General features: G+C 39.8%; 1 protein-coding gene across 1 annotated transcript; it reads left to right on the top strand.

Moving 5' to 3' along the window:
- The first annotated feature begins 1,328 nt into the window (after positions 1–1,328).
- On the top strand, positions 1,329–16,268 carry CYB561D1 (cytochrome b561 family member D1). Its single transcript, XM_060773237.2, has 3 exons — positions 1,329–1,525; positions 11,465–11,502; positions 13,855–16,268. Exons 1-3 carry the CDS (start codon positions 1,399–1,401, stop codon positions 14,362–14,364), a joined length of 675 nt encoding a protein of 224 aa, XP_060629220.2. The 5' UTR covers positions 1,329–1,398; the 3' UTR covers positions 14,365–16,268.
- Positions 16,269–16,597: the final 329 nt, after the last annotated feature.

Genomic DNA, 16,597 nt, shown 5'->3' with positions numbered 1-16,597 from the left:
TGTTCATTTGTTCAGTCATCTCCGACTCTTCGTGACCTCATGGACCAGCCCACGCCAGAGCTCCCTGTCGGCCGTCACCACCCCCAGCTCCTTCAAGGTCAGTCCAGTCACTTCAAGGATGCCATCCATCCATCTTGCCCTTGGTCGGCCCCTCTTCCTTTTACCTTCCACTTTCCCCAGCATAATTGTCTTCTCTTGGCTTTGCTGTCTCCTCATGATGTGGCCAAAGTACTTCAACTTTGTCTCTAGTATCCTTCCCTCCAATGAGCAGTCGGGCTTTATTTCCTGGAGGATGGACTGGTTGGATCTTCTCGCAGTCCAAGGCACTCTCAGAACTTTCCTCCAGCACCACAGCTCAAAAGCATCGATCTTCCTTCACTCAGCCTTCCCTAAGGTCCAGAGCTGGACCTTAGGGAAGTGCTAAGAGCTGTCTGAAAATACTGAAGTAAGAAAACTTTAAAGCTTTGTTTCCCTGCCTTTCTCACCTGTGCAAAATATCAATTCTCTTCTGCTCTTGTCAGGACAGAAAACTATTATAAAGGCATAACCCACTAAAGCAGGGATGAGAATCATATCCCCCCCCCCTCTCCCAGATGTTGAACTGCAATGGCCTTGGCCACCATAACCAATAGGGAAGCATAAGATTGATTGCAACCCAACCACTAGTGTAGTGATTACATTCTGTAACAAAATTTGGAAAATGTTCTGTTCCTGATTGGAAAGTGTTATTTCCTGTTTCATTGTGTGGTACTTACGTTCAAAGTAGTTGATATGCTCCAGAAACTTCGTTTTTGTGTCTGCCACAAACTACATTGAAGTGGTTGAGACTAAGTGAGATATTCATTGAAAAACTATAGCAAAATTGTACTGCAGGATGTCCGCAAAAGTTTTTGCAGTGTAATAGGCCTTTCCCATGTTTTATGAGAGAACAGCCTGAGGTTGTTAGGAATGGTGGGAGTTGGAGTCCAAAACACCTGGAAGGAGGGGCTAAGTTTGTCCATACCGAATATCATTGCTGGGCAGGCTGATAAAGTTACTGTGTGTACTGTTTCCTGGTAATAAACGGGCCAAGGGCGAGTACTCAAAAGAGTTTGTGCCAAGCCCTAAGTATAAGGTGGGTGAAGGCTAGGTATTGAACCTCTTACACACGCTTCAGAGCTGGAGTCCTGGATTGACGGGGGCAGCATTAAGTGCCCTTTCCTATACGTGCTCGGACCATTCTGGAGGGACACGCTGCATTCAGGAGGGCGCCTTCCCTCGCTTCCAGGGGCTAGGCGCTGAAGCCCCGCCCCTTTGTCGGGCTCCGGCCCCGCCCCGACAGGTGTATTTCCTGGCGCATGCGCTTTGTGTGTCCGCCAGCCGCCGCTCGTACTTCACCTCCCAGCCCCTTTGGCCGAGATGGCGAAGGCTGGCTCCTGGGGACACGTTTGTCTCCGATGGATGCGACGCGGATGCTGGGTGCTGGCCTACCTCGGGGCTATAGGCGTGGCGGATTTCTTGCTCCTCCTCTCCAGGCCTGGCACCAGTGAGTGGCACGCACCCCTTCCTTTGCCCAGGGAAGGGAGGGAGGGAGGAAAGAGGAAAGGAAGAAGAAAGGGAAGGAAAGAAGGAAGGAATGTAAGAGAAGGAAGGAAGGAGAAGGAAAGTAGGAAGGAAGGAAGGAGAAGGAACAAAAGAAGGAAGGAAATGGAAAGAAGGGGAAGGAAGGAAAACAGGAAGGAAGGAAAGAGGGAAGGAAAAAGGAAAAAGAGAAGGAAAGAGAAGGAAGGAATGTAAAAGAAGGAAGGAAGGAGAAGGAAAGTAGGGAGGAAGGAGAAGGAACAAAAGAAGGGAGGAAGGAGAAGGAAGGAAAGAAAAAAGAAAGGAAAAGAAAAAGAAGGAAAGAGAAGGAAGGTAGGTAGAAGAAGAAAGGAAGGAAAGAAGGAAGGGGAAGAAAAGAAAGGGAAGGAACGAAAACAGGAAGGAAAGAGGGAAGGAAGAAGAAGGAAAGAAAAGGAAGGAATGTAGTAGAAGGAAGGAGAAAGGAAGGAGAAGGAAGGAAAGAAGGGAGGAAGGAGAGAGGGAAGGAAAAGGAAAGGAGGAAGGAAAGAGAAGGTAGGTAGAGACAAAAGGAAGGAAAGGAGGAAGGAAGGGTTCTGGTTTTCATTATATAATTTAAATTACATATATTAGTATCTCATATAATTATATTGAGTGCATTAATTGCAAAAAAGTTATATGATTATATATCTCCATATAATTTAAATTATATATTAATATATCGTTTTATTGAGTACATTAATTACACATATTATATAATTCTATAACTTTGTATAATTTAAATAACTTCATATATTGGATCTTTTCGTCATATGATTTTATGTAATTCTATCATTTCTTTTAACTGATATATGTGTGTATATATATAAGTGGCATCTAATACGCTGCCCTGAGTTGTCTTTGGTCTGATATGGGCGGGATAGAAATTATATAAATAAATAAATAAGTTTGGATAGTTCCCTCCATCTTCTGTCAGCAGGCATTAGAATCAGAATTTAGTCCAGAAAGGCATCTCATTGCAGGGAAAATGGAAGAGAGCTCTAAATAGGTATAGATTGGCAAGGCATTTTATTAAATGAAGGGTTCATAGCTTGCCTTCAGGGTACCAAATAAGTTCCAGCTGGCAAGGAATGGTTTCCAATTAGCAAGGAAGCCAGGCAAGGCTGCATTTTATAACTCCATCTGTTTAACTTGTATGTTGAACAGATACATAATGCAGGATTGGAATCAGAAGGAGAGTGTGAAAATCAGGGGAAGGAGCATCAGTATGCAGATGACACCATACTACTCGCAGAAAATAGCAAAGACTAGGAACAATTACTGAAAACAGTCAAGCAAGAAAGTGCAAAAGCAAGATTGTAATTGAACATTAAGAAAACAAAACTAACTCTTGGTTGCTTTGAGCATTCTGGGGTGTGTGGCCATGTTCCAGAAGCATTCTCTCCTGACATTTCACCACATCTATGGCAGGCATCCTCAGAAGTTTTTATTTATTTATTAAAATAGACATACATTTGTAAGTGTTTGTTGCGTACAGTGCAGTATTTTCCAGCTATTAGTGTTTCGTTATCATTTCTCACATAATATCTTTTCTGGGGGCTTCTGAGGTATATAATGCCAGCGGTGTGAGAAGAGGAGGTCTCTAGCAGTTTCTGATATTGTGATTCCACAGCAAGAGTTGTCATGTGGTGTGACACAGAGAGGTCCAGGAAGCAGCTTCCTTTTGAACCCTTCCGTCTTGCTCCTGGTCCATTCCTCTTTACTGGGCTACTTTACTTTTAATTATCAACATCCTTCCTTTACATTTTAACAAAAAGAGGCTATAGACCCAAAATGGAAATGGTAGGCCAGGGCAGAACAAATTCAATACAAGTCTGCAAACAAAGTGTTGCTTCCCTTGCGCCTTATTATAATTCATTTCTGGATGAAAAGGAAGTCAAATGTTGTAGCTTATCTTTTTTAAAGAAATACTTGTTAGGGTATGGACATTTTAGTACAATATAAACAAACAGTGTAATGAGAATATGGTAAAGTGTTCTTGAAAAACAGGATACTATCCACAGAGACTAACAAGGATTGCTGACATTTATGTGGATATGTGCATTTTTTTCAGGGGAGAAAATCATGTGCTTAAAAAGTAAAATTGCCCCCCCCCCCCCACACACACACACACTTTTAAGCACCTCCTCTGGGAGGTGATTCAGTGGGTGAAACCCTTGTGCTGGCAGGACTGCTGACCGAAATGTTGCAGGTTCGAATCTGGGGAGCAGGGTGAGCTCCCATCTGTCAGCTCCAGCTTATCATGCAGGGACACGAGAGAAGCTTCCCATAGGATGGTAAAAACATCCGGGCGTCCCCTGGACAATGTCCTTGCAGACAGCCAATTATTTCACACCAGAAACTACTTGCAGTTTCTCAATCACTCCTGACACACACACACACACACAAAAGCACCTCCTCTCATTGCCAGCATGGCATTTATTTATTATTTACTTATTTACTTCATTTATATACCGCTTTTCTCAGCCCTTAGGCGACTCAAAGCGGTTAACAATAACAGTTTCAATACACACATTACAAAATCATTGGAACATTTAAAAGCAATAGCATAACAACAATTAAACATCAATATGACAAATCATTCACGTCTCATCAATAGAATCAGAATCCAGTCTCATCATCCATTATTCCGTGTTCCTATAATCAATTACACTGCCTAATCGAATGCCTGTTCAAACAGGCATGGTATCAGGTACCATCTAACACTTTGAAATTGTCCTTAAAATATGTTGTTCTTTCAATTCCTACTTTCTCAGTAGTATTAAAATATGATATTTCCATATTGATGGCAGGAGCCTCCGGTAGTGCAATGAGTTAAACACTCAGCGGGACTGAAGACTTACAGGTCACAGGTTCGAATCCGAGGAGAGCGTGGATGAGCTCCCTCTGTGAGCTTTGGCTCCTCATGCAGGGACATGAGAGAAGCCTCCCATAAGGTTGATAAAACATCAAAACATCCAGGCATGCCCTGGGCAACATCCTTGCAGATGGCCAATTCTCTCACACCAAAAGCAACATGCACTTTCTCAAGTCGCTCCTGACATGGAAAAAAAATGATGGCAGCTAGTTTTAGCTACAGATGGTCTGCATTTTTTAATTGTGTTATTTTATTTTATGTGTTGATAGTGGTTGTTTTTTTATCATTTTTATGTGATATTGTTTTATACTCATGTATTGTTTTATGTTATATACTAGGGCTGGGCGGTTTCGTTTAGTAAATTCATAATTCGTTAAAAATTCGTTATTTTTTTGATAACGAAGCGATAACAAACCATTCTGGAGCAACTTAAAAACGAAACGAATTTTTAAATTCGTTTCGTAATTGTTTCGGATTTGTTATGTATTCGTTTCGTTATCGGTTTGAAGTCGTTTCGTTATTATTTCCGCATGTCTGGGGCAAGTTTTATAGTTGTTGTTTGTTTAATTAGTGAAAAAAAATTATAATATCACACCAATAGTCAACAACAGAGGGAGAGGGAAGCTTCAGAAGTTCCCCCTGTCCCATTTGGAGGTTTTTTAGCGTATTGCGCGGTCGCGTCCGCCATTAACGAATCGATTCGTTATTGTTTCGAAATTGGTTCGTTATTGTTTCGTAATTTTTTCACATTTACGAAATTTCGTAAATATCGAACTTTTTAAAAGAAAAATTTCGGAATTCTTTTAAAAATCGAAACGCAAAACCCCTAAAAAAACGAATCGATTTTAGAAACAAATGTTTCCGTGGTTGCCCAGGCCTATTATATACTGCACTTGGAGTGCTTTGTAAGCCGCCCCGAGTCTCTTTTTGAGAGATGGTGACGGGATATAAACAAAGTTTATTATTGTTATTGTTATTATTATTATTATTATTATTATTATTATTATTATTTATGTGTTGATTTATAAACCACATTATAGGAGGTAAAGTCAGTAAAGAAACAGTAAATAAATCTTAACAATAATGCAATTATAAAGTCAACGTTTCTGAATTGCATACACAAACGTTTCCCAAATGAAGCGTCCTGAGCCTATTCAAAACAGCAGAACTGATTGAAATAAATCTTCATACTAGTGATGGGAATTTTAATGTTTGTAAGATTGACAGGTAGTTAATGATATTACAAATGGAGTACATGCAATATGACAAAGGCATGACAAGATTACTACTCCGTTAAATGACCTTGAATATATATCTTGTCTGGAAATGACCTAATAGTAATTTAGTCAAATAAGTATAGATTAATGTGTAATCAGCACTAACCGAACAACCTTATGCCTCATTTACATTTTCATATAACACAAACAGATAATTGCAAAATAGATAAGATGCCATGTCAGGGGTTTATATAGAATAAAGAATGTGTTGAGCGATGGTGCAAGCAAGTGAGCTGTGCTACCCTTCAAAGGTGGCAGGAAAGAGAAACCTTAGGATCAGAATTTCACAATTTAAAGGAGGCAGGCAGGGTAAAGAGAAACATTATCATGCACTATAATGTTGAAATGTCTGAACTGGCAGTAATGAATTATCTCATTCTCTGTTTCATCTGCCTTGCAAATGGACACACAAAATTGCAGGTGCATATTTTACTGTGTCCATTCCTAAATAATGCCTAAGGAAGAAGAAGGACTAGCAAAGGAAGGGACCTGTGAGTATTCCTTGCCTAACTAAATGATGTGAAATTCATGGAATTGCCATAATTCGACAGGGTACTTGAAGGCACAGACAATTCTAAGTTGAGTGTTGCTTAATGATTTCTTTTGAAACAATTTTACTATCTTGCTGCTGAGTTTTGTCATTTTCTGTAATGCAACTGTGATATATTTAGATTGAAGAGCATATTCCACCTGTTTGGAAAGTAGTGTGATGTGTACAGAGGAGATACACACACACACACACACACACACACACTAATAATAATAATAATAATAATAATAATAATAATAATATTGTTAAAAAACAAAGTTTAGATTGTCTATGTTGCAATCCCAGGTGCCAGCAGGACTGAAGAGAAACAACTGGAAAAGCTGGCACGATATGAGGATTTAAAGATAGAACTGCAAAGACTCTGGCACAAGCTAGAGTGGTCCCAGTGGTGATTGGCACATGGGGTGCAGTGCCTAAAGACCTTGGCCTGCACTTAAACACAATCGGCGCTGACAAGATTACCATCTGCCAGCTGCAAAAGGCCACCCTACTGGGATCTGCACACATTATTTGCTGATGCATCACACAGTCCTAGACACTTGGGAAGTGTCCAACGTGTGATCCAATACAACAGCCAGCAGAGTGATCTTGTTTGCTGTGGACTCATCTTGTTGTGTTTCAAATAACAACAACAACAACAACTTTATTTTTATACCTCTCCTCTATCTCCCTGAAGGGACATGAGGCAGCTTACAAAAGGACATGCCCAACAAATACAGGTTGAAAACAAGCACAGAAATACAATCAGTAACAAAAATCAATAAACATAATAGCCAGACGACATTTTAAAAACAATTAAAAACAATATCATGGCATCACACATACTTCCCAAATGTTCATTAATTAATTTTGAAGCTGCTTCAACTATGACAAATCTTCTGTGTGAATAAGATGCTAAAGCCTCACAAAACATATTATGACTTGCACATGTTGCAAGCATGTTCTTTTTCATTACACGCTTTATACATGAGCTAAAATGCTGAAGGCAGTTGTGATGTATGAATGACATAGAAGAAGAGATCATATGCTAAGCCTATGTTTTCCATCGTTTTCCCAAGGAAAAATAAGTTTGTGATATTTTAAAAGGCTATTTTATCTGTGTTTTGGAAAATGAAACACATCTACTTTTCTAATTGTGAGTGTTTACATTGGACTTGTTTTGGTCTATGGAAATAGCACTTGTAGCTCATGGAAAGCTGTAGAACTGAAAACAGCTACCTGGTAACTTCATTTTACTGGCAATTCAGATATTAGACAGGATACTATTTTCTACTTGTTAGGCTCATCTGTATAATACATTGATACTATTTAAGTCCATACATTGTAATACATTATGTTCCTAATTTTCCGAAATTGCTGTAAAATTATATTTGCCTTTTATTGTGCATTGACAACCAGTATGGTAAGGTTGGGGTTGTTTTCTTGTTTGGAATGGGTTTCATCAACTGTTATAGCTGCTGGAAGACCTACTTTAGAATATGACACCTCTATAATACATGATGGATGTTTCCTATTTCAGAATCCATCAGTTTCTGTAAACTTTATAGGGCATACCCTAGATCTCTACAATCCCCTAGTTTTGATCTGGCACCCTGATTATGTTAGCCTTTGTGTTTCACTATTTAGAACTACTTTCAGTAGGAAAGCCTTTTAATGCTTCTCAAAACTGGCACAAATTGACTACAGTTAAACACTTCTAAATGGGGCAGATTTCGGTGAACTTAAATGTGAGCTCATTTTATTCTGTGCAATCAACAGGGCTTAACCCTGCTTCATTGTGGTTGGCTGGTGCTTAGTGTGCTCTGTTCCAAATCTGCTGGGTTTCAGATTCTAGTGGCCTTTCTCAATGACTGTTTTTCTTGCATCTACACTGGCTGAAAATAAGAAGAATAACTGATGTCTGCAAAAAGACTTGGCTGATAATTGATTATTTACTTTACTGGAAATAGAGGGGAGCTTCGTCCCAACTTTTGAATTTGAGAACCTTCTATCTTTGCTGTAAAATCTGTTCTTGTTGAAGAATAGCACAGGGCTGTGCCCCCCCCCCCCAAAGTTTTTGAAGTATTACTCCATTTGTGTTGTCGAAGGCTTTCATGGCCATAATCACTGGGTTGCTGTGAGTTTTCCGGGCTGTATGGCCATGTTCCAGAAGGATTCTCTCCTGACATTTCACCTGCCTCTATGGCAGGCACCCTCAAAGGTTGTGAGGTCTGTTGGAAACTAGGCAAGAGGGGTTTATATATCTGTGAAATGTCCAGGGTGGGAGAAATAACTCTTGTCTGTTTAAGGTAAGTGTGAATGTTACAATTGGCCACCTTGATTAGCATTGAATACCCTTGCAGCTTCCATTTCATGGTTCCTCATACTGTTAATCATGGTGGCAGGGTTTAATGTTATTTGGAATTCAACTGCTTCTAGAGGGCCACAGGTTGACTAAGATGGTCAAAACAGGCACATATGTACATATTGAAGAGGGAGTTGTCTGTTACATTAGAAGGGCACTCTCAGATTTTTGGAGAACCGTTTCCCTGTGCACTTGCTTGGGACATTCTTCCCTTCCCACACAATTCTTGAGGTTACTTAGATATCTGACTATCTCAGTTCTGCATGTATTTCTCAAATGGTGAGATCTGCATACAGAAGGTTTAAAAGGCTTGTGTAATTCCAGAATTTTGCAAAACTAAAAGGAATTTGGGGGGGGGGGTGAGGTAAAAGATAATTTCCCATGAAATGGCCCATTGAAGAGTGAGCAAACTCAGAGACCATACATTACTGACTGATGAATAGGGCAAAGAGGAAAAACTTGGGAAAAGGAATGGAAGAGAGAGGCTGGAATCCTAAATAGAAGCATTCAACATCTTGCTGTAAGTCATTTGTGTCTGTCTGTCTGTCTGTCTGTCTGTCTGTCTGGCAATCTATCTATCTATCTATCTATCTATCTATCTATCTATCTATCTATCTATCTATCTATCTATCTAAATGTAAATGTCCATTTGTGAATTACCTCAAATCTCCCAAAATATTTCACCGATTGCTTCAAAATTTGGACACAACATAGCATTTGAACAGGCAAATGTTTTATGTATTCACATACCTACTATTATATAGATGTCACACCTGTGACAGGGAAAAACGTGCTTGACATCAAAAACAGTGCCATCTGCTGGACGTCCAAGCAACACATCATGAAGCAACCCCATCAGCATTGGAGCTGCCATTAGGGATCCATGTCCTGGTGGCACCCCCCCCCCCCCCAACCAAGCCTGCCTGCCTGTCTCCCTCCAGAGCAGAACCAGGAGAAGAGCGGAAAAAGGGCGGTGGAGCAAGTAGGGAAATCCAGACTAGGGAGAAGGCTGGGGCACAGGCCCAGGGGAGGGAGGAAAGAAGGCAGGCAAGGAGGTAGGCCCAGCCCAAACCCTGGGCTTCCATAGCCTCATGTCCTGCCTGGCCTTGCCCAGCACCAATTGTGCCCACACCTCCAAAAAAACTAGAGACTCAAAAGGAAGGAAGAATTGATTGGTAGGAAGTGAGTGATACATTGGAAGGAAGGAAACGAAAGTGTTTTCCCCAAACACACTGATCATTATTATATAGACCAGTATCATTGCTATTATTGTCATTATTATATACACCAGTATTATTATTATAAAGATTATATAGGCCAGTATTATTATTGTTTATGCCATTATTATTATTATTATTATTATTATTATTATTATTATTATTTTCACAGACAATGGAACAACAAAAAATATTGTATAATCACAAGCATTATGAAATTGCATATATTGGAAACCAGCTCTTTCTCTTTTCTTTCTTTTCCATTTAACCAGACTGAGCCACAGCAACACGTGGCCGGGTACAGCTATAGGAACTCAAGGCGGCTAACAACAAACATGACACAATATAAGTAAAACAGAGCAAAATGTGTTCAAATACAACTATATAAATTTTAAAAGCAATTGAATTATTGTGTCTTGGAACATAAAAATATTAAAATACATTTGAAACTAAACTTTAAAACTAGCCCCATCCCCCCACATTCCACTTACCTATTATTGTCATCTGGGATTCACATTCTGTCTGGGATTGCTATACCTCAATTTTCAATGCACAAATTGAAAATGTAGCCTATGCCCCCCATAGTGTTCAAATCAAAATACTACATCCCAATCTTCTGTATAAGAGATCAGAATTGAGTAAGGCATTTTTTAATTCCATAAAAATATAATTCAAAATTCATATGGTAAGGGATCTGGTTGCAATTTCAGAAGCATAAAAGAACCACTTTCTGCCTTTAAGACAAAAGAAAGCTGCTAACTCCTTATAAATACTGCAATGAAGTATGGAAGAAGGGCTCATGAAATAGTGAGGAACTCAGTTTATTAAATTGTTTAACAGCTAGAGGTAGTCTTGGTATCGAGTTGGGTTCTTATTTTGGAATCTGGAAATGCTGCATAAAGCATGAGAAGGTCTTGCTTCTGTATTTCCTTGATGCTTCCTACATCAGCTGTGACCTTACCAAAATAGTGAGTTTAGCAGTATCCTAACAAGTCACTATAATGTGATATATCCACATTACAATGTAGACTAGCAGAAGAGCAGAATCCAGCATGAGCAAGATGGTACAATCTCTCCTTCCTGCTCCATCACACTGAGCATCTCCAAAGGGTTTCAAAGACTTCGAGAACATGGTTTCAGGAACTGGAGGATGAATAGGAAGAGGATGAAAATCCCAGTGCTTCTGAGAGTGTCACACTGGATTTAGGCCATGGAGTATATGAAGAGTGGTATTGTAAAGGAAATTAAACTGTTTCAGAATAAGCTCAAACCTTGGCATTTCTCGTTGCCTCACCTACCACTTCAAGCGAACAAGGATAATATATTTGAGTGCATACAGTATGTACAGGCTATATGCAGAGTCCTCCGTGTGCACAGTGTTCCCATTGTCTGCAGTAGGAATAAGCAGAAGTCTCTCCCAATTCATAGTTGCTGATACAAAAGCCCCCCTTGCTTCCAGAGGCTGTTTGGCTGCAACCAAAGCTCTGCCATAGATCAGGCTTTCATTGCTGTAACAATGTATGGTCTGCCATAATTGAATCCGTTACTGAAGTCATGTTTATTTTTAGATTGCTCAGCTAAAGCTGGTTGTATTCAATGTCTTTTCTCTCTTCCTTCCAGGTTTATTTTCCTGGCACCCTTTCTTCATGTCAATAGCAGTAAGTTATGCTCTTCAATATTCCAGGAATACTTAAACTTTGCTTTTGGAGAGAATGACAGACTAAGGCAGTGTACAGAAATTTGCATTTTAAAAAGGAAGTAGCAGTTCGTGGCTTCTATATCATGGTATTGTAAACCCACTGATTTCAGCCTGAAGTTTAAAAGAGCCGTCTAAGGTTCTGATTGTTGGAGGGGATGAGCACCTTGAAAAGCTCCTTTAAACCTCAGACTAAAGCCAAGAGCCTGACATCCTCTTAGTTGCACAAGTCAATGTTTTTGTTTGATATGGAGGTTGGTATCCACTACCTCTCTCTAGATTTATCATAGAGTCATTGCAGCACCCTCAAGGCCATTTTAAATGGAGGAGAAATTATTTATGATTAGTATACTTGGCATATACAAAAAAAGATGAATCCATGCATTTGTTTATTAAGCCAACCCATATGTAGTAGCTGAGGTTTCAATGGAGTTCCAAAAACACTAAGTAAATATGTTCTTGGAAGCCTTGACTAATCGTGGCATTATTTTCTTTTCCTTGTAAGGTATTAAGCAGCCCTAAGAGACCAGCATTGTATGTCAGGATGATTTGTTCTGGTCCAGTAGTATTGATGCCAGCTACAGGCTTTAGGAATCTTTAAATATGCCTTATTACATTTTGGGAACTTCTCCCCTTCATCTAGGCTAGGGGTGAGGAATGTGTGGCCCTCCCAATGTTGAACTGTAGCTTAGCAGTGTGGCCAATATTATGGTGTATTCCACTGTATGTGGGTCATGCTAATATTTTTTGTATCAACCTCGCTTCAACAGGACATATATGAAAATGAATATGATGCAAATTTTGGTGTGGCCTCCTGCAAAAAGATGACAAATTCATGAAATGTTCCATATTTTTGGAGGTGTATTTCAATGCCTCCAGAGCCATATATATCTGCCGACCCTGCTGTAGGCTCAGTCTGTACAACCACCAAGAATAAAGGCAGGGTACTTTTGCCTCCTAGAAGCTATAGATTTCAGTTCCATGAAGCTCCAGCTAGTTTTATTTATTTATGTATTTACTGCATTTATATACCACTTTTCTCACCCCTGAGGGGACTCAAAGTGGTTTCCAACATAATAGTGGCAAAATTCAATGCCATACATACATGTGAAAACCAAAACATAATTTCTAGACAATAACATACACTATCAATTAAGAACCTTAACCATATTACATGTATCAGCATAAAACAACATATACATTAAAATCACATCATGAAAACATATCAATTAGAATAATTATTTAAAATTATGCAATCCTGGAATGTAAATCAAGAGCTATTCCAATTGTCATCTGTAATTTTTTTATTATTGCAGTGCAATATCAATTATTGCACTATGACTGTGCAAATGCTTGGTCCCACAACCAGTATAGCCTATGGAAAGGAGTTGTAGGAATTTTGGACTAAAATATTATCTGTAATGTAATATAAAGATTCTCCATCCTTTTCCTGGGGAAGAAGTTGTGACTTTTGCTCTTGAAACTTTGCTGCACTTAGAGGCAGTAGTGGTAAATAAGAGACGTATCAGGGGTTCAGGGTTCAGCAGTGGTCAGTGGTGTCTTACACAGATGTAACTCATTTTAGTTTTCCTGCCACAAACAAATGACACAATAATAATAATAATAATAATAATAATAATAATAATAATAATAATAATATTTGTTACTTGCTTAACCTTATGGCTTAAGATGTGGCACAACTCTTGGGACCAATCTATATACTAGGTAGAATGACATGGTAAATGAGGGGTTGTACCACTTCAGGCTCTCCCAAAACAACACCTCATCCCTTCTTCCCAACATATAAGAAAAAATGGAAAGACGTATTCAAGTTACGTAGATTGGTAAATCAATATTTATTGGTAAATCAATATTCCGTAGATTTACCAGATGTGAAACACTGCTGCTTGAGTGACCTGAAAATTCAACATGAAAAGGGAGATGAAGAATTAAGCTTTTTAATCTGATGTGATACTGTCTAAGAAAGGGCTTCCTACTTTGTTTATCAGCTCCTCATCCAGTGCAAAGGCTTTGGTGCTGCTTGTAAATTGGCATCGATGCTCACCTGATTCTTTACTAGTGGTGGCTAGACATCTATATGTCGTTGAAGCAGCAAATATGGACCATGATTTAGTCGAGATTTTAAAAGGGACGTCCAAGGTGTTGATTGCATTGAGATTTAGCACCTTGTACATGCCCTTTAAAGTTTGTACTTAGAATGGATTTACCCTTCCACTTAACTGATAGCCACAATCCATCAACTGTTTTCAAAGGGAAAATAGACGTGTTGGCTAATGGGCTTCTTTGTTCTTAGTTCTGCCTCTGCCTGACTGAAGCCATCCTGATCTTTTCACCAGACAGCTCATTGTTCCTCTTCTGCTGTTGCTTCCGCAAAGTGAACACACAACTGCACTGGACTCTTCAGACGCTGGCACTTGTGGTTGCAGCATTGGGCTTGGCCTTCATTGTCTCCAGCAAGAACCGGAGTGAACTCTCACACTTTGTCTCCTGGCACAGCATTGTCGGTCTCCTGACCTTTGTGGCTGCATGTGGGCATATTTTGTGTGGACTTTGCCTACGTTTTCCACATCTCCTGAGGATGTCATTTATATCTCCGCTCCGACAGTATCACCTTATGTGTGGACTGATAGTTTACCTTCTTGCCACATTCACTGTGGTACTAGCCATCTGTTCTGATTGGGTTCAGGCTCAGATTAAAGGACTTGTTTGGTATTTATCCATGGGGCTCCTCTTCTGCCCAGCCTTGGTGATTGTGAACCAGGTCGCCAGAACTCATTTACCAAAGAAGGGACAATGCATCTAAATCTCAGAAGGACCCTTGAGAAGCAACATTTCATCCACTTTGTTTTTCCCTGATATTTATTACAATACTTTGAGAACTTCTGTGTCCAATGCTTCTTTTGTTCTGTTCCATGTTGTATGCATTGTTGTGCACATGTGCAAATGTGTGATCTGTCTTGAATTAGAAAAATATTCTCCTGTTTCAGTTTTTGTCTAGTATATGCTAATTCTGGTTCAGGATTCTCTAGTAATCTGCAGAAAAACATCATATTTCAGCTCACAAATCAGGAGCCCCTTGTGATGCAATGAGTTAAAACCTTGTGCCAGCAGGACTGCTGACCAAAAGGTCAGCAGTTCAAATCCAGGGAACAAGGTGAGCTCCTGTTTGTCAGCTCCACCTTCTCATCTGGGGACATGAGATAACCCCCCCCCCCATAGGATGATAAAACATCCAGGTGTCCCCCAAGCATTGTCCTTGCATATGGCCAATTTTCTCACACCAGAAGCGACTTGCAGTTTCTCAAGTCATTCTTGACATGAAAAAAGCTCAAAAAACAACAGATATGCTGAGGTAATCCTCCCTAAATCTGCAATGCTTTTCTGATGCAGAAAACAAGATCACATTTCTTGTGGTATAGATTATTCACAGATTTGGTTAATATGTTCTTTGGCAAAAGCAGACCACAGAGTCATGCTGGGAGACCTAGAGATTCCATGAAAGGTTTCATCTAATATTTTTAAAGTGTTTGTTTTTAAAAAGTTTTTAAAAGTTTTTTTTCACTTTCATAGTTTTGGGTGTGGATTTTTTAAAAAAAATACATTTAAAAAAGATTTTGAAGATTTTTCACTGAAGTCTTGCAATTCTTTTGTGGAATCCTATGGTTACGCACAACATAGTTTGGGAACTGCTGCTCTACAGCAGTCATCCTCTATCTTTGTGTCATCTAAAGGTGTTAAACCAGGAATGAGCAAACTTTAGCCCTACGGGTATTTTGGACTTCAATTTCCACAATTACTAACAACCAGTAAGCTGACTGGGATTTCTGGGAGTTAAAATCCAAATCCAAAGTTTGCCTATGCCTGTGTTAAACTCTATCTTGTAGAATGCCCCAACCAGCTCTTCAGTTCTACCATGTGCTCTGCTCTATATGTTCATAAGCATACAATCAAATGACTCTCTAATATCTTCAGCAAAACTTGGCTTATTCTCCATGCAGGGTTTATTCTTGACATCCTATCACTCAGTCAACATGTCTTCTACAAGCCCCATCACTGTCCTCCTCCTGCAAGGACTTGAAAACCTGGTGGTTCCAGCAAGCTTTAGAAAATGATTAGCCCCAGGCCCTACCCTGGCAAATAGTTAGGCCCCTGTTCTGCACTTGTCCACTTCCCCGGCCCTGTGCTACCTCACTGTAGCCCAGCCCCAGCCCTATTATAGCTATTCAGCAGGCCTGGGAAATGAATAGCCACAGGCCCTACCCTGGCCATTAGTTAGGGCCCTGCTTTGCACTTTACCCACTTCCCTGGCCCTATGTTTCCCCCGTTGACCCATCCCTTCTATAGCTGTTCAGCAGGCCTTGGCAATAAATAGCCCTAGGTCCCACCCTGACCATCAGGCAGGACCCTGTTTGCACTTTACCCACTCCCCTGGCCCTAGTTTAATTTGTTAGCTCAGTGCAGTAGCCCAGCCCCCTCATAATTGTCTAGGCCATTGGTAGCTGAATTTTTGGCCAATGGAAATTAGTACTGGAATTGGCTTTTAACTTTAAATATGTATGATTGTTTTATAGTATTATGTTTATGTTTTATAATTGTTACTCTGTATTTGTTGTGTGGTAATTGAATGTTTTACCTGAGTTGGAAACTGCCCTGAGTCCCCTTGGGGTGATAGAGTGGTATACAAATAAATGATGATGATAATGATGATGATGATGATGATTATTATTATTATTATTATTATTATCTCCCTCACTTCCCCACTGAAACATTAGCCATTCCCTTCTGTTGAAAAATATGGTGGTTTATGCACCACAGGACTTGTCCTGGACCTCCCTAGTTATTGTCTCCCATCAGCAATGTTGACCTAAACTCCAAGTGCTCAGTGTATTTGGTTTCTGTACATGGAAGGAGAAATGGTTGCCATCCTACCCTTCTCTTTGGATCAAATGATGATTGGTTTTTACTTCTGCATATGTTTTGGAGGAGATAAGTTCTAATACTTGCTGATATACTTGCTTTCTCCTGCTAGCCTGGTG

This window comes from Anolis sagrei, chromosome 4 (assembly GCF_037176765.1).
Source record: "Anolis sagrei isolate rAnoSag1 chromosome 4, rAnoSag1.mat, whole genome shotgun sequence".
Lineage (NCBI taxonomy): Eukaryota > Metazoa > Chordata > Lepidosauria > Squamata > Dactyloidae > Anolis > Anolis sagrei.
The sequence above is the reverse complement of the archived record's forward strand: the minus strand, read 5'-3'. Positions and strand labels throughout refer to the sequence as shown.